This window comes from Lactuca serriola, chromosome 6, assembly GCF_051521515.1.
Source record: "Lactuca serriola cultivar US96UC23 chromosome 6, Lser_US96UC23_V15, whole genome shotgun sequence".
Classification (NCBI taxonomy): Eukaryota; Viridiplantae; Streptophyta; class Magnoliopsida; order Asterales; family Asteraceae; genus Lactuca; species Lactuca serriola.
Genome location: NC_136413.1, coordinates 13,803,729 through 13,826,465, shown reverse-complemented (window position 1 = coordinate 13,826,465; position 22,737 = coordinate 13,803,729). Strand labels below are relative to the sequence as shown.

The following is a 22,737-nucleotide window of genomic DNA, read 5'->3' as shown; positions in this document are numbered from 1 at the left end:
TTTCTCATCGATCAATCCAAGTAGTTTGCATTTCCTATCAATTATGTCGATGTTTGATTCGGATACGTCGTCCCAAGGCAACGGGGACAAACATTTCAGACAAATTAGTCGTGATCGTGAGTTTTTCTTTGCAATTTCACTCTCTGTTTTTCTGTTGTATATAAATCTGTATCCATGTATGTAATATGTGTGTATGCATGTGTGCATTTTTAGTTTAATTATGGTCGTCATCAGATTATTTAAGTGGCCTTGAATGCTCTAGTGTTTGATATTTGTTTGAATTTGAAAAAATTACGTTTATAGAGCTGTGGTTTTCAGTTTAATCACAATTCTCAAACATAATTTAGACTCTCTACTTCAAACGTAAAAAATTAAGGGATCTGTTTACGAAATTGATGTCCGAATCAATTTAAATCAGTTGCTTTTGTCGTGGTTATTTGCACATATGCTTCTGATATTATGTTAATTCAATCATTACTTTCATGCATTGTACAGGATTATTGTATGAAATGATTAGATCTGCAAAAAGACCAGACTCAAAATCATCAAACTGGAAGGTATAGGAAACTTATAGTAATGCTGTTGTTAATTCTTTTTCTATTTGTTACTATCTTACACTCAATGTTTTTAGGTACTCATCATGGACAGAATTACTGTTAAAATCATGTCATGTTCATGCAAAATGGCAGATATCACAGATGAAGGAGTTTCATGTAAGACACAAAGGCCAGTATAACAAAATGTGAATTCCTTTTTTCTTAATCTTATATAATGGTCAACATGTTTTATTCATATTGGTAATTTTGAGTTAAGAATGACATTGGAATATATCTTGTGAAGTCACTTGACATATTTGTATTTTATAGAGCTGAATAACATGTTTATTTTTTTTTCTTACAGTGGTGGAACAAATTCACAAGAGAAGACAACCACTCCCCTCCATGGATGCAGTATACTACATCCAACCAACAAAAGAAAAGTAAATTATTTGATCTCTTTTATAAAATCAACAACTGATAATATCTTAATTGTGTTCTTTTATGCTTCTGTTAAAATACATACAGTGTTGACTTCCTATTGGCTGACATGGCTGGAAAAGCGCCTCTATATAAAGAGTATGTGAAAGATCGTATATCTTTTCATTCATGTTATTTATCTTGTATCCAAAACTATTAACAACTTGCTTTATTTCTCCTTTTAGAGCTTATGTCTTCTTCAGTTCATCTGTTTCAAAAGAATTGGTTGCTGACATAAAAAAGGAGCCAACTATAAAGTCTCGCTTACGTGGCATGAAAGAGGTTTGGTTAAAACATTTTCATTATCCCTTTTTTCTGTGTAATATAAATAATTTCTTTCATTATATTAACATTTGAGGGAATCTGCAGATGAACTTGGAGTACTTTGCCATTGATAGCCAGGTATATAATCTTATTTACATAAATTTATTTACTTTTTTAATAATAAGATTTATTTAAGTTAAAATTATACCATAACAGTGTTTTATCACTGATCATGGGAATGCATTGGAAGAACTTTATGGAGATGAAGAATTTTCCCGAAAGGGAGATGAATGTCTAACTGCCATGGCCAATCGTATTGCAACTGTATTTGCTTCAATGTTGGTATGATTTTATAGAAGTTTATTTTTTTTACCTATCTATTTATCAAATATAAAGGTAAAAATAGCAATGTATTTATATTTATTTTCATATAACAGCTTAGTTTAACCCATAATAGCAATGTAGTTATATTTTGTATTATATGTAAAGAAAATGTAAGTACATTGTTATTGTGAGTTACATATTACTATTATTGATGAAAAATGTGAGCATGTTGTTATTATGGGTAAATAAATGTAAGTATGAGTAAAAAAATAAAGTACATTGTCTATATTTGTAACATGAGTACGTTGCTATTTCTTACAATTTACTCATATTTGTTTAGGAGTTCCCATTTGTGCGTTACAGAGCCGCCAAATCACTTGACCCCACAACAATGACAACATTTTGTGATCTAATCCCTACAAAACTAGCTGCTGCTGTTTGGAATAATCTTATGAAATATAAAACTCTCAACCACTTCCCACAAATTGAAACATGCGATTTGCTCATTCTAGATAGATCCATAGATCAGGTTTTTTCCTTTTTCCATTTTCTGCCACCTGTCATCTTTAATTTAGTTTTTTAGTATAGAGTTAGGAACTAACTATGTTTTTTTTGAACTTGTAGATTGCACCTGTTATTCATGAATGGACATATGATGCAATGTGCCATGATTTACTTGAAATGGATGGAAATAAATATGTTCACGTGGTTAGTGTAGTGTACATTAATTATTATTATAAATCTTGTTAGTGAATTTTTTTATATTATTTTGTATTATACGTCAAGTAATTATACTGCTTAGGTTCCAAGCAAAATAGGTGATGGTTATGAAAGGAAAGAGGTCCTTTTAGAGGATCATGATCCAGTATGGCTGGAGCTCCGACATTCCCATATAGCAGATGTATGTCTTTTCTAGATTTTTTTTTTAATTTTGTTTTTTAATAAAATATATAATTATATAGCTTTTGATCAATGGTTCATTGTCAGGCTAGTGAACGCTTGCATGACAAGATGACAAATTTTGTGTCCAGAAATAAAGCTGCTCAAATGCATGGCAGGTCTGTTTGTTTGTTTTTTCTAGAATGAATAAAATGTCTGAATGAGACCAAATGACCATTTTACCCTTACAATTCAACAAACATTCGTAATATTCATCAAATGTAACATGAATATTATGAGACTAAATGACCATGTAAATTGTTGTTGTATACATAAGGTCTGTTTTTTCTTTTCTTTCTAGAACGAATAAAGTGTCTGAATGAGACTAAATAACTATTTTAGCCTTGTAATTCAACAAACATTCATAATTGTTTTTGTAGTAGAGATGGTGGTGAGATGTCTACTCGTGACTTGCAAAAGATGGTTCAAGCATTGCCACAATATAATGAACAAATGGACAAACTATCTCTCCATGTTGATGTAAGTCTTTAGGGTATTTGTTTGTTTAAAAAAAAATCCAGGCTTATGTTGATATAATGGTCACCCATGTCTGATATTAGTTTGACTGAAACAGCTTGCTGGAAAGATTAATGGTATTATCAGGGAGATGGGGCTTAGAGAAGTGGGGCAATTAGAGCAAGACCTTGTCTTTGGAGATGCAGGAACAAAAGATATCATCAAGTTTCTCAAAGAACAAGTGAGCAAACAGCAGGAATTAATAATTTGTTGTATGCATTTACATGACATGTCCATAATAGTAATTTTGTATGCTGTTGCTTCATGCAGGATGCAACAGATGAACAAAAGATCCGATTATTAATGATATATGTAGCAACTCATCCCGAGAAATTTGAGACTGATAAACTTGCAAAGATATTGGAGGTGATGATCTTTTTTTTCTATTACAACATTGTATTTTTATTATCAAGGCATTGTAGTTTGTAAAATATACCCAATAACATCATTTTTTAATTATGTTATGTTGTTCAGTTAGCAGATTTGCTTCCTGAAGATATGAAGGCAATTTACAATATGAGATTTCTGGAGTCAGCACCAGATAGTATGAACACCTCAAACAGTGGCTTCCCACTAAAATTTGATAACAAGGTGTGATTATATTTGTTGATTATAATCATAGCATTCTCTACTTTCATGTTTGACCAGTCAATCTCTTTCTCTTCAGAAGAGGCATGGTCTTAGAAAAGATCGTCCTGGTGAAGAAGCGGCTTGGCAGTTATCACGGTTTTATCCTATTATTGAGGTACAGATAAATAGCAATGTATTTTTTAAAAATTATTTATTATTATTAAAAGTAGATTGTTACTATATAATAATGTTTTACAGGAACTGATAGAGAAGCTTAGCAAAAATGAGCTACCCGTGAATGAATACCCATGTATGAATGACCCGAGTCCAACTTTTCACGGGGCATCACATTCTGTGTCAGCAAGAGTACTGGATGCTCCAGCTGCTCACTCCATGAGATCAAGGCGAGCAACATGGGCTAGGCCACGTAATTCTGATGATGACTATTCAAGGTCTAACATTTTTTTTCTTTCCATATTATTTAACTTTTAATTCTTTCAAAATCGTGGTTACTAAAAGTAAAAAGTAAATGAAAAACAGTGATTCGATTCTGAGACGCTCAGCTAGCGAGTTTATTAAGAGAAGGGGTAAACGGATTTTTGTTTTTATCGTTGGAGGGGCAACTAGGTCAGAGGTATGAATTTTATTTATTTATTTATTTTGTTAAAAAATAATAACTTATATAATTGAAATCATTAAGTTATTTTATTCTTTCAGATGCGGGTTATTCACAAGTTAACGACAAAATTGAGTAGAGAAATAATTCTAGGTTCATCTAGTCTCGATGATCCCGCACAATTTATCGAGGTCGGTTATTAACTTCTCGTCTTTTCTTTTAGACTAACTTTAAATAATTACATTTTTGTTCTTAACTTTATCTTATCTTTGCAATTTTTGTTCCAAACAATTTAATCTTGCAATTTTGGTCATTAATATGTAGTTTCCTAATGATTTTGGTTATTGCTCCAAATAAAATGACTATATATCCAATTATTTATATTAAAAAAAAAAAAAAAAAAAACTTATCTTCCAATGCTCAGAAAAGTCATTACCTTTTTAAATTTAAATTCCTATTCATTGTTCAAGAATCTATTTTTGATTTTGATTTTGCAGAAAGTGAAAGCGCTGACTCCAGATCCACCTCCAACCGAGGAGGAGATCGCCATAGATGAATCTTGAAATTTAAAGACTGTATAAATAAACAAACAGGTCGTCTTCACTTTCGATTATTTTTTCCATTATTTTAATTTCACCATTCTTTAAAAAACTCTTGTATTCATCGGCATAAAAACCAAACTGAATCTTACAGTAATTTAAGTCGACTCATATTAAACATTAGAATCAACTCACGAGTTGTTTTGCTTTGTTATTTAACAAATTTTCTCCTTTTCGTTTCTTGATATTTCCTACTAATCTCCTCACATATGCAATGTATCCATCAACGTTGAATTTCCTCTTGCAACCCGCATAGTTCATGTATCTTATCTTCCCAAAAACAGGTCGCTCTTGCCAACCCTAAAATAAAAATATATTATAAATTTACATAAATTCTAGATTTTATGAAAATAATTATAATAAAGAAAATGTAACAAAATATAAACCTGGTCGTGTACCCCACAAATTGACCACATACAACCAACATATCCATTTGGATCTCTCCCGTCAATATGATACTGTGAAGATTGAAGACACAATTTATAGAATTCTACTTCGATTAAATAAATAAATGGAAGTAGTTGCTATTAATTGTATTAAACACTATCAAGTACCTTGTCATTCAAATAAATCGATATTTCTAGGGCTTCTTGTGGGCTACTAGTCCATTCAAGTATCTTCTTTGCCCAATACATTCTGTTATCAAGTTATTTGTTAGATTTCATAAAGAAGATTTTTCTTGATTCTCTATTTTTCCATTTTTAAAATAATCATATTTACCTCATAAAACCATGCATCTTCCCATAATGAACCATCTCCAACTGAGAAGCATTCCAAAGCTGAAAAACAAGAAGGCCATGGATAAAGAAATATACAAACTTGCTAAAAAACAGTTTTAAAATGTTCATAAGATCAATCAAGAAAGTGTAGTAGTAGTAGTAGTTTACTGGATCTGCAGTTTGTGCTTTCTCTAGCTCCTCCTTCCTGCATATCATATTTGAGTCATATCAATCAAAGAGATTAAAAGAACCAAAAAAAGTCAATGCAGTTACTTACGTGTACAAATGTTCACGTTTGTCTAAAGCATGCTCCATGAGTGAGTTACGAGCCCAATCCCATGCACCCTGTAAAGAGTCGTATTGAGGCTGATAATAACAAAAGTTATCTGATAACTCCCTTCGCACGATCAATTCCTCCAAGAACGCATCAACTGCCTTCAAAATATCAAAAGAAATGATGAAATCTGACTTCAGAGTTCAGATTATGTGAAAAGAAACTCCAAATTACCTGTGGATTAACTTTGCGTACTTTACGTGCCTCAAGAGCACAACGCTGAGCTGAAATCTGACCAAAATGAAGGTAAGGAGAAAGACCAGAAAGTCCTTCGGGTTTCAATGGATTGTTTCGATCTGTAGAGTAGTTCTTCAATCTACTTGTTAAGAAACCTTTTTCGTTCCCCATCAATGTCTTTAACGCAGAAGCTTCTCCTGGTTTGCACCAATCTATCTCAGGAACTTCATCTCCTTTCTTTACTACATCTGCAATAAGTGTCTCCCAATCGATGGATCTGTTTCCAGAAGAACCCCAGATTGTATTCTGAGGCTTTAATTCTGGAAAATCGATCAGATAGTCAGGAAGCAAGTTGTTGATCTTTCGTCTAATGGTTCTAGCGCCGTACTCTAACTTTTTTGATGCTATCCATAGAGGTACTATGTTGTGTGCATCAACTTCATGAATCGATACAGAATCAGATACTCTCTTGCTAATTTCTTCTTTCCAGCGACGAACTTGTCTCAGAGGTGAAAAATCTGTAACCAAAAGCGATGCTCCACATTCTTCTAGAAAGCTTGGAATCGTCTCTACTGCTTCTCCCTACATCGTCTCTCGATTCAGTAACGGAAGCGATATCAAAAATGAAATCGTGAATTGTAACTTACCTGGAATAAGAAGAAAGGTATTTGAAGAGTTTGTTCGATTTCGTTATGAAGTTGTTGTAATCCTCGTAGCATAAACCCTAATTGACGAGCTTTTGCGCCTAAGAACTGATCGAACAGATTAAATGCAACCGCAACAGGGACATTGCGTCTGTTGGCCTGATCAACGGCGTGAATCAACGCCCAGTTGTCTCTCAATCGCTGATCTCTAAACATCCAGTATACAACAGGACCGACATTAGATGACGAAGATGACGGTTGAAGATGTTGGTGGATTCCCTCCTTAAGAACCCTAATTCTGCCTAATTGGACGGCGGTGGATTCGATTAGAGAGGAAGCAGCGGCGGCAGTGCCCATCGAAGAAGATGCCGTCAGGACTAGGAAGGGAGAGACGCATGGCGGTCGCCGGGGAGTTGTGTTAAAAAGATGAAAATGGAGGGAAACTGAAGTGTGGTTGTGGTTTGGAAGTTGACACGTCGTCAACTTTGATTGGCATATATGTAGTACACGTCATCAACGAAAATAAATTAAATTAGATGCGACCGCAGGCGCACACTACCTCTTTCATGAAAGCTTCTACTGCCAAACGTATTTTCGCCGAATGTGTTAAAAGAATAAATGTGTAAGAAGTTGTATTAATAAATCAAAATTATTATTTAATTATTTTAAATAAATTATTTTTTAATAAATATTTTTTAATTATATAAAATTAAAACCGTTGATTTAAATAAATACGTGAAGTTATATCACCTTATAATTTATATTAATTTAATTTTATTTTTTAATATATTATTAATTTAATATAATTAGAGGGAGAAAATTTAAAATTTGAAATTTAAAATAAAAAATCAATTATTAATTTAATGTAATTAGAGTGGAAATTTTAAATTTTGAAATTTGAAATTTGAAATGTATGGTCAATAGGTTGACAAGTAGCATGATAGATGACATATAATATTAATGAAGAATTGTAATACTATAACACATATCAATAGAAGAATAAATTAGTCTTTTATTAGAATAGGGAGAAACTGAGTGTTCAAGTTAGGGTTCCGTATGGATTTTTGGATCAGATTTAGACCTGAAACAATTTTCTAGAATATGTTTGGTTTTCAGTTTTTTTGAATCATGTAAAATCAGTTCGGGTTTAAAATCGGGTCCAACGAGTATGTAGAATAAGGATCTCAAAGGTAAAAGAATGTTTTTCATATTTATTTCACCAATTGATCAAGAACTTAAATACATAGATTTACAATACTAAAGAAAAGGAAATTATGAAAAAACAGGAAACTATATATCCTATAACTATGGAATATACAACACCATTAAGAAGGGAATTGACAAAATCAATCCCTTAATTAGCTCTCGACTACACTCCCCCTCTAAGTGGAGAATGGATATCTATCATTCCCAACTTGTTAAGAGAGCTATGACAAATCTTCCCACATGCACCTTTGTCAGGATGTCCACCAGTTGATCTTTTGAAGGCATCAATGAAAGTTCGACAATACCTTTTTCTAGATGGTCCTTAATGAAATGGCGATCAACATCTACATGCTTCGTTCTATCGTGTTAAACCGAGTTATTTGCTATATTCACATCAACTTGATTATCACAACTTAAATTCATTGGATTAGTGAGAGTGATCCCCAAGTCTCGTAAAATTCGCTTAATCCACAACAATTCATAGACACCGTAAACCATTCCTTGAAGTTTAGATTTTGCACTTGATCTAGAAATGACCTTCTGCTTTTTACTTCTCCATGTGACTAGATTACCCCCAACAAATGTGAAATATCCCGATGTTGACTTTCCATCTGTTCCATCTCCAGCCCAATCTGCATCCGTATATCCGCTCAACCCTCTACTTTGATTCTTTGCGAAGTACAGTCCTTTTACGAGAGAGGACTTCAGGTATCTCAAGATTCGGTACACTGCTTCCATATGGTTTGCACTCGGAGCATGCATAACTGACTCATCACACTAATAACGTATGTTATGTCGAGTCTCGTGTGACACAAGTAAATCAACTTCCCAAAAAGTCGTTGATATCTTTCTTTATTTGTTGGTACTTGATCCGAATGAATCATTAACCCTTGATTGACTTCAATTGGCGTATCGGTTGGCTGGCAGTCAAACATACATGTTTTTGCCAGTAGGTCCAACACGTACTTTCGTTGACACATGGATATGCCTCGTTTTGATCTTGCAAGTTCTATACCCAAGAAGTATTTCAATTCCCCAAGATCCTTTAGTTCGAATTCGGTTGCTAGAACTTTATGAATATTCGTTATTTCTTTTTGATCATTACATGTGATGACCATATCATCTACGTATACAATCAATGTTGTTATGTTCTTCTTTTGTCTCTTAACAAAGAGGGTGTGATCGGCATCACTTTGTACGTATCTAATATTCTTCATGAAATTCGAAAACCTTCCAAACCATGCTCGAGGAGCTTGTTTCAACCCATATAATGCTCTTTTTAGTTTACACACTTTGTCTTTAACATTTAACCCGGGAGGAGGTTCCATGTATACCTCTTCTTCAAGATGGTCGTTTAGGAAGGCATTTTTTACATCAAACTGTCTTAAAGGCTAGTGTTGATTTGCTGCTATAGACAGAAGGATACAAATGGTATTTATTTTTGCTATTGGAGTAAACGTATCTCCATAATCGATTCCATATTTGTGTGTGTATCCTTTAGTTACAAGTCTCACATTATACTTGTCGAAGTTCCCATCCAAGTTAAGTTTAACCGTCTGTATCCACCTGCATCCCACAAGTTTCTTTCCTGGAGGAAGAGTCACCAATTCCTAAGTACGATTCTTCTATAAGGCCTTCATTTCATTATTCATAGCTTTCATCCATTTCTGGTCCGTAAGTGCCTCTTGGACGTTATTCGGAATGGACACGGATGACAATTGTTCAATCAGAAGGGCTTGAGATTTAGCAAGTCGGTAAGATGATACGTAATTGCTTATTGGGTATTTTTCCTTTGCTTTCAGACTGGGATGGTATTGCTTTTCAGGGCACCACGATTTTGCCTTACAGGGTACCTGGAAGTTGGTTTAGGAGAGACGTTATGAGCATCAAGAGAGTTCATGGTATCCTACAAAAAAGAATCAACCTCATCAGATTTAGGTATGTTTTCGGTGATGGTGACAGTTGGGGAAGTCGTATCATCTTGTTCTTGAACTATAGCTTCCATATCTATCCCATCTTCTCCATTATCATTTATTCCTTCTTCTACAGTTTAATCATTGTCGTATTCATTCAATAGAAAGTTTAGGTTTTCGTCTTGTTGATCTCTTTTTCATTGTATTGACGTGTGTTCTCTTCCTCAAAAATTAATTTTTCTCCCCCTGAAGAGAGCATTCGTTTAAAAAAAAAGGAATATTCTCATGGAACACATCTCTGGTAATGTACATCTTTTTTTCTGTGGGGTCGTAGCACCAGTAACCTTTTTTGAAATCTGCGTACCCAAGAAAGACACACTTGACAGCTTGAGGGTCAAGTTTTTCGAGATTTTGATATACGTATGATGTGCAACGAAACACCCTTGGCTCCAGGTTGATGTATGGTGGGAACGAGTTCATGAAGCTTTCATATAGGTGTTTTAAATTCAATTACTTTGGATGGGATTCTGTTCACGAGGTAAGTCGTGGATCGAACCGCCTCTCCCCAGTATATGCGTGGGACTTTCATGTCAAACAATGATGCATAAACAATCTCCATAATTTGTCTATTTATCCTCTCTGCTAATCCGTTTTGTTAGGGAGTTCCAACACACGACGTTTGGTGCCTTATTGAATTGTCTCTGTAGAATTTTTCTTTCTCCTGATGAACATACTCAATTCCATTATCAAACTGAAGAACCTGGATATCACACTTGTATTGAGCTTTAATTGTTTAGTATAGTTCTTGGAATACAGTGCATACTTATCCCTTATGCTTGAGAAGAGTAATCCATATTATAAGGGTACATTCATCAATAAAGGTTACAAAATACCGAACACCATTATGTGTAGAGATTTGAGTTGGGCCCTACACATCAGAGTGAATAGTCATAAAAGGAATCACACTTTTATTATTACTTGGAGAATATGAAATTTTATGACTTTTTGCCATTTCACAAATACCACATTTGAAATCATCATTTTTCCTAGTAAACAAGCTTGGTTTTAATTTTGAAGGTAATTAAAAGATAAATGTCCTAATCTATAATGCCACAGCCATGTCATCGTTTTATTTTCTTGAGTTATCCCTGTGTTAAGAGCTTCACCGTGCTTTTGATCTTCGAGATAATACAACTTTCCCCTTCTAGTATCATAACTAAGAATCCTCTAAGTCTTGATATCCTGGAACATACATTCATCAGGCCATAAGGTTGCGAAACAATTCAGATTTTTTGTACTTTGTGATATGGAAAACATATTAGAAGATAACGAAGGAATAACAAGAACGTTATCACGATTCATGGATTCTAATATGTGTATTGGTCCTTCACAAGTAACACATACATATCCTCCATTGGCGGTGAGGACTTTAGATTGTTTAGGATTACAAATAGATACGAGTTTACATGGATCATTTGTCATAAGATCAGTCGCTCATGTGTCAATAATCCATCTACCATCTATAGTATGATTAGTTTCAGACATACCAGATTTGTTCACTTTTTCAACATGTGCAGCAATGGGAGCTGATTCATATTTTGTGGAGATGGCGGCTATTGCTTGGCCTATCTTCTTCCGAGGCCTTTTTGAGAAGTCCCACCACTCCGGATACCCAATTATCTCATAGCATCACTGCTTTGAATGCCCCTCTTCTCCACAGTGGGTACACACAAGTGAGCTCCCTTTATTTTTATTCTTACCTTTCTAAAAACGGTTAAGGGTCGCCAGATGAACCATTCCATAAGTCTCTATCTTCGGTTCCTCCGTTGTATTTCTCTAGTTTTGATCCTTTCGAACATATGCATAGCAATATTCGAGGTCGACTGATGGATCTTTTCTCAAAATTTCACTTCGGGCATGGTTGAATTATGGATTGAGGCCTACGAGAAAAATGTGGACCCGAAGGCGGGCAAGGGTTTTGTGCAGGGACACAACTTGTGGAACACTCTCTTTTTGTTTTATGATTCGGGTATCAATTTATTGAAATATGCTGACAAGCATGTTGTAGTAGGCAGGCAAAGGTTTGCCATTTTGGCGAGTTGTGAAGGATTTTGTGTTTAGTTCAAACAATTGAGTTTCGTCGGTGCCATTATAGAAGGTTTTCACTATTGCTTCCCATATTTCCTTCGTTGTTTGAAGCCGGATAAATCGTCAAATCAACAGGGGGCTCATCAAATCGATCAACCAGCTTTTGACATGGTTGTTGTCGATTAACCAGTTTTCCAACAACTTTTCGCATGAGGGTTTCGGGGTCTTTCCAATGAGGAATTTGGACTTATTTCTTGCTCTGATGCGCATCTCCATTAGTTGGGACCACAATGGGTAATTCGAATCATCTAGGATGATTCTACTGGGAAAAGGGGCGTCTTGTATGTTGTGTACAATGACACGAGGATCTTTGTGTCCCATGATGATTCTATTCAAGGAAGTATATTTCGATAGTTTATACAAGGCCCTGCTCTGATACCATGTAGAACAAGGGTCTCAAAAGTGCATGAATGTTTTTCATACTTATTTCACCAATTGATCAAGAACTTAAATATACAGATTTACAATACTAGAGATAAGGAAACTATGAAAAAGAAGGAAACTATATATCCTATAACTATGGAATATACAACACCATTGAGAGGGGAATTGACAAAATCAGTCTCTTAATTAGGTCGCGACAACAGGGTATTCCTTTTAAAGTAATAGATAAATTAACTTTGGTAGGGCTTTAATGAGTTGTACCATATGTATTTAAAATTGTATAGGTTCAACGGGTACAAGAACCGAAAAACCTAGACTAGGACCCGATAAGCCTCAACAAGTCCGGTCTATGGTCCACTGATTTCTTACAAACCAGTCTGGTTAGGTTCGTTCTAAATGCTCATCCCTAGTTCAAGTGTCTATATGTTAACCAAATATTTATATTTAGATTTAAAAATAGTAAAATTTAGATTTAGATTGAAGAATTATATATTAAATGTGTATAAGCTGTTGTAAAATGAAGTTTCTAGTAATTAATATTTTTTGGCGTTTGGTTCTATAGGACACGACAAAAAATTAGAGTAATTTCGGATCTCACACAATTGACACCAATGAGTAAAATCTCTTTGTACTTCAGGACCCCATAGTAATAATAAAGAATGTGCTAAATTATTTGTAGGAGTAGAAATTGTGAAAGTTAAGAAATTACAGCCTTCTAAATATGAACTGGCCAATCCATGGGTATACCATGAAGTTACAAAGGTTATACTCGTGAACTAACCCATTACAACGAAATAGACATAAGGAAAGAGCAATAGGTCGGACCAGCCTACAAAAAACGAAATTGTCCCTCCGTAACTAGTCATCCATAATATCAAACAAATCATTTTCGTCTTTAGTAGGTTTACCAATGACTATAGTCATCGTAATCCTCCTATTCAACTACTTCGACCATGTAACGTTCGCGTTTCCTGCTATATTAGTCATAGTCTATAATCACTTTGGTCAACTATTGTAATATTTATATTAATGAATAAGAAATAAGTATTCATAAACTTATGTGCTTATGTGTTTTATATAATATTTTATGCAAATTATATAAGTGTTTAATAATAAAATAAATTAAATTAAAATACGCGTCGAAAATAAAAGATTTTTTAGGATAGATAATCTTAACCAAGTTACAATATATGTGACAAATATTCTGTACATATAAAGAACACTGAAATCTGACTTCGTATGAAGAAGTTATGCTTCTTCGGAATTTTACAATTAAACTGGCACGACTCTGCGTATCGTAAAAAGAGAATATTTGATAAATTACTTTCTACCCTAAGTTATCTAAACGAACATTATAGTAGTTGTTAAACCGAGAGCATACATATAAATAACGTGTAACGTCCCAAAAACACAGTCTGAAATTTTCGTTTAATGTAATAATAAAAACCATAGTCGATAAACCTCATATAAAAATCAGAAGCAATGTATCTCAAAATATTATAACAATTGTCAAGTATATGAGAGTATAAACATCCCAGGCTGAATAAATGGTGCGTGCACTGCAATCTTCCCGAGCTCCTCTTTTGAAAATTGACTACCTGAAACCAAAACTGAAACTGTAAGAATGAATCTTAGTGAGCTCCCCCAAACTACCACATACCATACAATAACATATAAACACATATTGGGCCTTGCCCACTGCATCAGACCGAAGTCCAGAACTGACTGGGACCCCGTCCCCTGCATCGGACCGAAGTCCGGAACTAACTGCATCAGACCGAAGTCCGGAACTAAATGGGACCCCGTCCCCTGCATCGGACCGACGTCCGGAAACTGACTGAACATAGCATAAACATATCAACTAACATGAACACATACACTGCATACTGCATCAGACCATAGTTCGAAACACATAACACAAAACATGCTTGAATCACAAGGACATCAAGCACTCTAACTACTGCATCGGACCGAGGTCCGGAACTAACTAAACATAGCATAACATAATCATAGCATATAATATGAACACATATACTGCATACTGCATCGGACCATAGTTCGGAATATATAACTCATACCATGTCTGTATCACAAAGACACCATGCATACTGAACTACTGCATCGGACCGTAGTCCGTAACTATTGCTAACTAAACGGGTCGACATTGTGGCCGCAGACCCGTTCCTACTGGAAGGAAACTCACCTCACACTGCGGAAGTCCCGCAGACTCAATCCCACACTGCTGAAGTCCCGCAGACTCGACCCCAACTGCTAGATGACAGATTCCCGATCTGTCAACATCAAAATAACACCCAATTAATAATTGGGTTGCACTACATAACTATAATTACATACTTTGGATAATTACTACATTATCCCAAGCTTGGCTTACCCAAGCCTAAGGTCCAATCCATAGGCCCAAAGTCAACTAAGGATCAAAGCCCAACATATGGCCTAATTTTCCAAATTGGGCCCAAAATCTCTACATGGGCTTCCCTTAAGGCCCAATTGTCCAGTCCAGTCTAACATGTCCCATTCTAAGAGCCCAATATCATACAAACCTCTAGGCCCAAACTATGGCCCATTTATGGCCCAATTTTTCAAATTGGGCCCAATCCTTCATATGGCCTTTCCCCTAGAGCCTAACTAATTACTCTAATCCATTTGATTATTCTTGGATGGCCCAACGCAAAGCTCAAGTGAAATTAGGGTTTCACATAAAATGATAATTAGGGTTAAGTGTTTCTCACTTAACCCATTAAGGGCTTAACCCACTAAGGACTTAATCCATTAAGGACATAATCCATGAAGTCCATTATTGCTTAGATTAATTTATACTAATGATTATTATTTAATATTTCACTTATTAAATAATTCTCGTGTGTGTCTTGATAAATTCTCAAATATTAGGATTTTCTCAATTAGCCCATTAAGGACTTGATCCATTAATTCCTTTACTCTACTAGATAAATGGCATGGAATAATTTGGGCTTAATTCACAATCCAATCCCAATGGCCCACAAGTGGGCCCAATAAGTCTAAGGCCCAATACTCATAACTAGGGTTTTCCACCCAAACATGGCCCAATAGGCCCAAAACCAATATCTAAGCCCATTTGGGTTTGCTAACGGGGCACCACCCACTACCACCTCGGGTAGTGGTGGTCGATGGCGGCTCACGGCGGCAGCCACCACCTTACGGTGGTATTATTAACCAAAGCTAATTACAATTACAATGTTTAATCCAAACATAACCACACACACACACACTAACTAACACGCATTAACTAACACACACACACAACCACACCATGGTGGCCGGCGGTGGTGCTTGGCGGCAGCCACCACCTCACGGTGGTGGCGGTGGCTTTTCCGTGAACTCCTACTAAACAAAGCACCCAAACACACCTGCTGCTAACGGAAATACAACCACACCCACCCATGCTTCATTTTTCAAGCATCCAGTCACCCCTTCCGGTGGTGCACGGCGGCGATATCAATATCTTGCCATAACAGCCACCACCTCATGGTGGTGGCGGCGGTTCTATTGGTTCCCAGCCGAGAAACATTCTCCCACACGAACATGCCCGGAGAACGGCGGCAGAGTAGCAGCGTCACGATAGGGAAGGTGCGAATAAGACTTCACCGGCGAAGGAACGTGATGGGTAGTGGAACTGTGAGCGAAAGGAGCGGTGGCTTCGTCCTTTCATCGAGATTGACCACATTGACATCAACATGGCGGCAAGAAGGTTCGGCGGCGCAGGTTGCTGATGGCGGCCGATGAAACAGCAGCGCCTGGAGGCTGCTTGACGGTACTAGGTGGTCGGAGAATGGACGAGATGTCTGGTGGTGGTCGCCCAGAATGTGACAGATCGGAGAAACGAAATCAGATGGCGATGACGGCTGGGAAACGACATGCTTGCCGGACTCGGTTAGACTACGGTGGCCGGTAGTTGAAGATGGAGAGGGTGACGGCTAACACTTCTTTAGGGTTAGGGTTTGTGGCAACCAGCAATGGTACAACTTATATACCCGCTCCTAACACTTCTTTTCCATAATTACAATTATGGTCCTTCCCCATGATATGTTTTCAGATTCAATCCATTATTTACCCTTTGACCCCTGGTTCTATTATTTATTTTCAAATTAAATCCCTAAATTACCAATAAACCCTTTAGCCTTCAAATCTTTTCAATAGAAGTCCCATAAATTACCATTTAGTCCCTGTCTTCACAAACACTTACAAAACAAATCTGGAAATTACACTTTTAACCCCCAACTTCTAACATTCTTCACAAATTAATCCAGTAATTACATTTTTTTAATTTATTTAAATAAATGGGGCATTACATAACGTCCAAATCTGACTTCGTGAGAGGAAGTTATGATTTTTCGAAGTTTCAGCATACAAGTGCGGACACGGAAATTGAAATTCTAATCGGTTGACTGTTAGCCAAAACAATCTAAACGAGAATCGAAGATTTCGTAAATATGAATCTGTCGATGAAAAGACAATCAAGAATGGAGTTCATACGAAGAAGTTATGAATTTTGCATAGACTTTATCAGTCTAAACCGGTCTAAATATGAATCTTTGTTAGAGCAAGAATTTGACGTTGAGACCTTAATAAAAGTTGTAGAGATTGTCGAGAGGATTCCGAGGATATGAATAAAATGGAGCACGTATGCAAAAGTTATGGTCGTCCAAATATTTCAAGAAACTACATGTGCTAATGACGTGCCAACACCGGAGTGCGCCACATGGCAAAACAACCGCCCGCTCCTCCAAGAAAGATGACGATGCGGCTCCACAAGTTTATGACATGTGGCACCACCATGTGGTGACACATGACACCTTCTAGAAGAAGCATGGGTGGATGAATCAAGCGATGACATGTGGCAGGAGGTAGTAGGAGCCGACAAGGCTGATGTGCACGACATACACAATACCTTGTGTGGCGTGTATGTGACCAAAAACGCCTATAAATAGTTGCCAAGAGTTCATTCCTTCCCTACACATCTCCAAATCAATCTTTATCGAATCTCTTTGTAATTGTACAAATATTTTTACTAATTAGAGTGTTTTGGAAAAGCTCTGAAGTCCCTGAGAGCCCGACAACTAGTAGCTATCAGGCTGGAGACCTGCCCATGTAATTTCCCGATTTTCACTAAAACCTTTGTAAGTTGAGCTACACTCTTTTGCTTTTAGTGTAACTTATATTTATAGTCATAAGTCGTTATTATGAACCTATAAATAAGATTTATCAGTAATTCCAAGTTATAATATTGATTGATCTACTTACGGGAGAGGTGTCTAGAATGATCATGCTGACTTGGTTGTTGGATTTCAGAAGGGCTATATATAGAAATGATTCTACCTCCCAACTTTCTTGTCTAGCTAGTCTTTATTTAATAGAACTTTCAATATATATTAGGATCATTGAGGAATCTAAACCATTAGAATAATAATTTCATGAATCATGAGACGAGACTCAGACTTAGTGTTATGTACCTCTAGGTCTTTTAGAAAAGTATTAAGGCGAAGCACTGCCCTAACTTTGAGTCACCTACAACTGTCAAGTGAGTGTTTAGTTACTATTAAGTACATAAATTTAATAAAAGTATGTATCGTGTGTCAAATGTATTATTTGTATTCTGTGCTAATAATATAAGTAAGATAGTACTGCCTATTAGGAACTGCAATGGACATAGATTGCCTTTAGTATAAGTTTGGATTAGTTATATTAGACTTGTAAAAGGTGTTTAGTTCCCAATAAGTTGGACATTGGATATGTCTTATGCTAGGGTAGGGTATGAGATCTGATAGCGGAGTTTCGTATTCCTCCTCTTTCTTGGATGGCCAAAAATGGTGGGTCCAAATCAGATAACCGGTAGATATGTCTGGGTCATCGACTAGAGTATATGACAACACTTGACTATTCTAGGCGGTCTAGTGAATTACGTTGCTAACAAGGACTTATAAACCATGGACGTAGATAAAATGGGACACCATATTCATCAAATCTTTGAACATCGGTTGCCTTACATATGACTTACACTACCAAGGACTCCCCTAGTTATGTAGTCAAAAAATACCCAGAGAATTCATCATGTAAGGTGATTCATCTAGATGATTGTCGAACTAGGATCTATGAGGATTGGTTGGGTTGGGTAGTTGGTCTTAGATCAGATTATATGTATCTATATTATCTTATATGTGTTTTGCAGGAATGAAATTATTTTATCATTAAAATGTTATGGGCTTGAAAACCCTACGTATCTCACCATATTTCCCCAAATCTGACCCACTCATTTTATGTGCATCAACGAATCTGAGCGTGTAGATCACATACTACTTCTATGCCTATTTTCTCATTCTATCACTGATAAAATCTTTTCTTGGTGTGGTGTGCAACATAACTCATTCACCTCTGTGGGTGAACTGTTGGAATATGAAAACGGATGGGGTCGGAATTTGAAGATGAGAAAGAGATTCATCACCATATGTCACAGACTTATCTGGAACTTATGGAAACTCATGAATGATCGTGTGTTTAAAGGAGTATTCTCAAAACACGCAACTGGTGTTGAAGCCGTAAAACCAGTGGTGTATTTTTGGTTAAAATGCAGGGGTAAACAAGTAATGTGCACTTGGGAAGAGTGGTCATCATATCCGTTTGGGTGATGTCTTTATTTTTATTTGTTGTATCATTTGTATTTGCTTTAAGTTTGAACAATGTTCTCTTTCGTTGGTTTGCTCCCTTGCTAGTTTCTTTCGTTGGTTTGCTCCCTTGCTAGTTTCTTGCTAGTCGTGGGGTTATTTTTATAAAAGTTTCCATTTCCAAAAAAACACCACCAATACCGCTCCCTTTGTTTCTTGTTGCTTCCTGTTGCCGGCATAACATACCTCGACACCATTTTTTTCCTCTCTATTTTTCTCCCCTCTTGCCTTTCTTCTTTCTTAACGACATTCTTCATATAAACACCGTCCTCATTAATGGCGTTACGGAGAAGACAAAGATTTATGTTGATGTGGCCCTTTGAACGACGTTTAGGGGTGTTCGTTTGGATGGATCAGTTTGATCTGATCCAATCAAGTGAATCCAAATTGATTTCAGTTTTCGAAACATGGATCCGAATAGTCCAAACTAAATTCAAATCCGATCCGATCCGATCCAATTACAATTCAATTGGATCGGTTTTTATAATTCGGTTTTCAAAAAGCGAAACATTTTAAAACAACATATAATTATAATATTACCCAATTTTACACAAGAAACAAAAAAAATTATTTAGTTGTGAATTGAAATTTACGTACAAACAACTACAAAGCAGATATATAAGAGTTAAATATTTTATAGATAGAAAACTTTTGAGATATAATACATATTGATGTTTTTTTATTGGGTGAAATGTTTTGAACCTATATGAAAAAATAAATTACAAAATCAATAGATAACTATAGATATATATAATAAATAAATAAATAATAAATGTTTATTCGGTTTTTTTGGACTATTCGTTTCTTATTTTATAAACCAAAACCAATCCGAAATCCAAAATAATAATTCGGTTTTGTTGAAAACCAATCCAAAAATCCGAATATCCGAACCAAATAGTCCAATCCAAACTGTCCAATTGGACAATTCGGTTTTATCCAAATAGTGAACTGCCCTAACGACGTTAACCATACCTTGCAACCTAAACTAAAAAGAAACAAGCTAAGAGAAGTTTGTCAAAAAAACAAGGAGTATTAAAGTTGATTTGTTGTTAGTTCCTTTTTGATATCTACTTCACTTTAAATTGTGATAATCATTTAGTTATAAGTTCGTACAACTTAATTTTTTTTCTTTAGAATGTAGTTCAATGTTTTGGTTTATTTTTAGACTCTAAAAACACCTTATTTGGGTGCAGGGGCGACCCAACCAGTTTGACGGCTCTAAGCGAACCAAAAATATGCGACCCTTTCGTCTTTATTATACTTAATGTTATAAACCCTCATCCTTCAATCTTAATCGGCTAACCCTAATAAAGTAACGGATAATGAAAAATTGGAAACACATACCGTTACAGTTGAGGATTTGAGCAATCGAGAAATGAGAAAGAAGAGAAGATAGTCACTTCAATTTTTAATAATCAAGATCGTTGCACTCGTGTCTCCTACCGCATGCGTTTCACTCTCTCGCTCATTGTGATAGTCAATTGAAATTGTGGATTGGGGCCTATGGGATTATAACAATTACTAATAGAGTAATTCAGTAATTGGGATTTGAGATATATTGGGTTAAATATAGACAATATGAGCTCTTTAGAATTGGGGGTCCTTAGCTTAAAATTTTACATGGTTGAGACGGTCTTATTTGGGTGTATATTGACCGACTTGCAGACGCTTAGACGAGGTGTATCAAGTTGATTTTTCATAATGTAATTCAATGTTTTGGAATAGGAATGCACATAATTGTTGAAATAGAAATGCACATACATGTCAGTATTGTCAAAAATATACCAATTGTTAAACACATACCAAGGCTTTGGAATATAAAGAACCAAAACATATCAATTGTGTTTAACCAAAGTTACGTTAACAATTCAATACATAAAGACATCAAATCCGCTTTCAAACCTTAAATTTCAATTTCATGGTTCCAAAATTCAAATCCGGTTCCAGTCCGGTTGCAAGCCCTAAATCCGGTTCTAAACCCGGTTTACATGTAATCGAATTGGAACTGGCCTCATTCCCCGGTTCCACAAATAATCAAATTCTGGTTTCCGTGTTTTACGGATCGGTCCAAGTCCATTCGGTCAGATCTAGATTAATTACATCCTTAAAATTTAAATGCACATTTTTTTGAATGGGAACTACACATATATACAAAAATAATTTGATACAACGGTTTATTCCACAGATATTATTCTTATTTATTATATGCGTTTATAATGTTATGAATTTATTTGTTTTAAAGATTTCATTTAAGGAGTTGACGTGTGCCGCTAGCATTAAAGATCATGTTATAATTGACGACACATGGGAGAAGTACAACATAAAGTGGATATGCATAAAATAATTAGTTCGGTCTAGTCTTAATGTCTTATCATTTATTGGTCCTAATTACACAATTCTTTGACACCAAGATTAGTCAAATATGTCTCGCATCAACACTCTTCTTTTTACTTTTGGTAAATATTAATTTTAAATCAAAATTTTAGAATAGTGTATAAAACTTCCAATAAAACAGAAAGAATTGTCTCTTATATAAAGACATCCGTAATCCATTAGTGTATAGAGTTCAATGGATTAGCGTATCACCATTAAATATCTATACAATAACACTCACAACTCATTTAACACTTATTCAATCATAATTATCATTTTATTTTTTCTACCGAACCATTTAATGATCATTCAACTTGTAACGTCCCGAAAACATAACATAATTTTTTTTTAGATTAATGAATCGTTAATACATATATTTCCCATAAAACCAGAGTAACTAAGTTTTAGCAAAACATCGACAAATCAGAGTAATTTCACAAAAAGCGGAAACATGTAGTGTGTGCTCTGCAATCATCCCAAGTTCTTTCATTTGAAAACCGGAGTACCTGAAACATAAACTGAAAACCATAAGCACAAAGCTTAGTGAGTTCCCCAAAATACCATGCCACATACAACCACAAATTATCATGCAACATACATATTGTTTTCATGGGCTCCCCATGGTCTTTATTTGGAATGACATGGGCTCCCCCATGGTCTTTACCTGGAATGTCATGGACTCCCCCATGGTCTGATATCCAAGTGTCATGGACTACCCCCAGGGTCTTCCATGCAAGTATCACAGAGACAACTAGCATATCACATAACACGTAATAGGCCAACATTGGTGCCTTCGACCCATGTATATAGTGAGAAGACTCACCTCGATAGTTGAACCCACAAATAACTCTCTGAATGATAATCCGCTAAAAATCCCCGCGCTATCAAACAATTAACACCCAATTAACATTTACCCCTCACCTAGTTTGGTCCAAGACCAAAGCCCAAACTCTCAATCATAAAGGCCCACAAACCAATAATCATCCAAAGCCCACTTATGGCTCAATTTTCCAAATTGGGGCCAAACCTTACTTGGGCCTTACCTTAAAGCCCACTACTTATCCCTAATCCAAAACACACATTCTTAGATGGCCCAACAAAGCCACAAGTAACCAGACCCAAAAGATAGCCCAAATACATAAGACCCACTCCGACCGAGTATGCAGGGCGTACAGGCTTGTACGTTGCGTGTACCTGCTTGTACGCCCAGTGTACTCACCTTATTCAACCTTAACATGATTTTCACTTATTCCATTAAGACAAAGCTTTCCAAACC

The 22,737-nt window shown here is 35.8% G+C and overlaps 2 protein-coding genes across 2 annotated transcripts; one reads left to right on the top strand and one right to left on the bottom strand.

The window, feature by feature from the left end:
• Nucleotides 1-4,865, top strand: LOC145057854 (SNARE-interacting protein KEULE-like). Its single transcript, XM_079005765.1, has 21 exons — nucleotides 1-116; nucleotides 496-557; nucleotides 632-713; nucleotides 901-979; nucleotides 1,065-1,115; nucleotides 1,202-1,298; nucleotides 1,386-1,418; nucleotides 1,497-1,622; nucleotides 1,945-2,133; nucleotides 2,229-2,312; nucleotides 2,407-2,505; nucleotides 2,592-2,662; nucleotides 2,927-3,023; nucleotides 3,118-3,240; nucleotides 3,330-3,425; nucleotides 3,534-3,650; nucleotides 3,727-3,804; nucleotides 3,888-4,081; nucleotides 4,170-4,263; nucleotides 4,347-4,436; nucleotides 4,743-4,865. Exons 1-21 carry the CDS (start codon nucleotides 44-46, stop codon nucleotides 4,806-4,808), a joined length of 2,001 nt encoding a protein of 666 aa, XP_078861891.1. The 5' UTR covers nucleotides 1-43; the 3' UTR covers nucleotides 4,809-4,865.
• A 19-nt stretch (nucleotides 4,866-4,884) lies between these two features.
• Nucleotides 4,885-7,289, bottom strand: LOC145057853 (photolyase 1). Its single transcript, XM_079005764.1, has 8 exons — nucleotides 6,722-7,289; nucleotides 6,072-6,656; nucleotides 5,841-5,998; nucleotides 5,732-5,768; nucleotides 5,565-5,623; nucleotides 5,399-5,480; nucleotides 5,231-5,302; nucleotides 4,885-5,144 (listed from the first exon to the last, which is right to left on the bottom strand). The coding sequence occupies exons 1-8, from the start codon at nucleotides 7,073-7,075 to the stop codon at nucleotides 4,971-4,973; spliced, it is 1,521 nt and encodes a 506-aa protein (XP_078861890.1). The 5' UTR covers nucleotides 7,076-7,289; the 3' UTR covers nucleotides 4,885-4,970.
• Between the last annotated feature and the right edge of the window lie 15,448 nt (nucleotides 7,290-22,737).

What these genes read in the sequence shown, in the direction of transcription:
- LOC145057854 (XM_079005765.1), top strand. Translation starts at nt 44, where the DNA reads ATGTCGATGTTTGATTCGGATACGTCGTCCCAAGGCAACGGGGACAAA. An exon ending in GCTTACGTGGCATGAAAGAG is followed by an intron (nt 1,299 to 1,385) that starts GTTTGGTTAAAA and finishes GGGAATCTGCAG; the next exon opens with ATGAACTTGGAGTACTTTGC. An exon ending in TCAAGTTTCTCAAAGAACAA is followed by an intron (nt 3,241 to 3,329) that starts GTGAGCAAACAG and finishes TGCTTCATGCAG; the next exon opens with GATGCAACAGATGAACAAAA.
- LOC145057853 (XM_079005764.1), bottom strand. Translation starts at nt 7,075, where the DNA reads ATGGGCACTGCCGCCGCTGCTTCCTCTCTAATCGAATCCACCGCCGTC. An exon ending in AAGCACAAACTGCAGATCCA is followed by an intron (nt 5,624 to 5,731) that starts GTAAACTACTAC and finishes CTTGTTTTTCAG; the next exon opens with CTTTGGAATGCTTCTCAGTT. An exon ending in AAGATGCATGGTTTTATGAG is followed by an intron (nt 5,481 to 5,564) that starts GTAAATATGATT and finishes ACTTGATAACAG; the next exon opens with AATGTATTGGGCAAAGAAGA.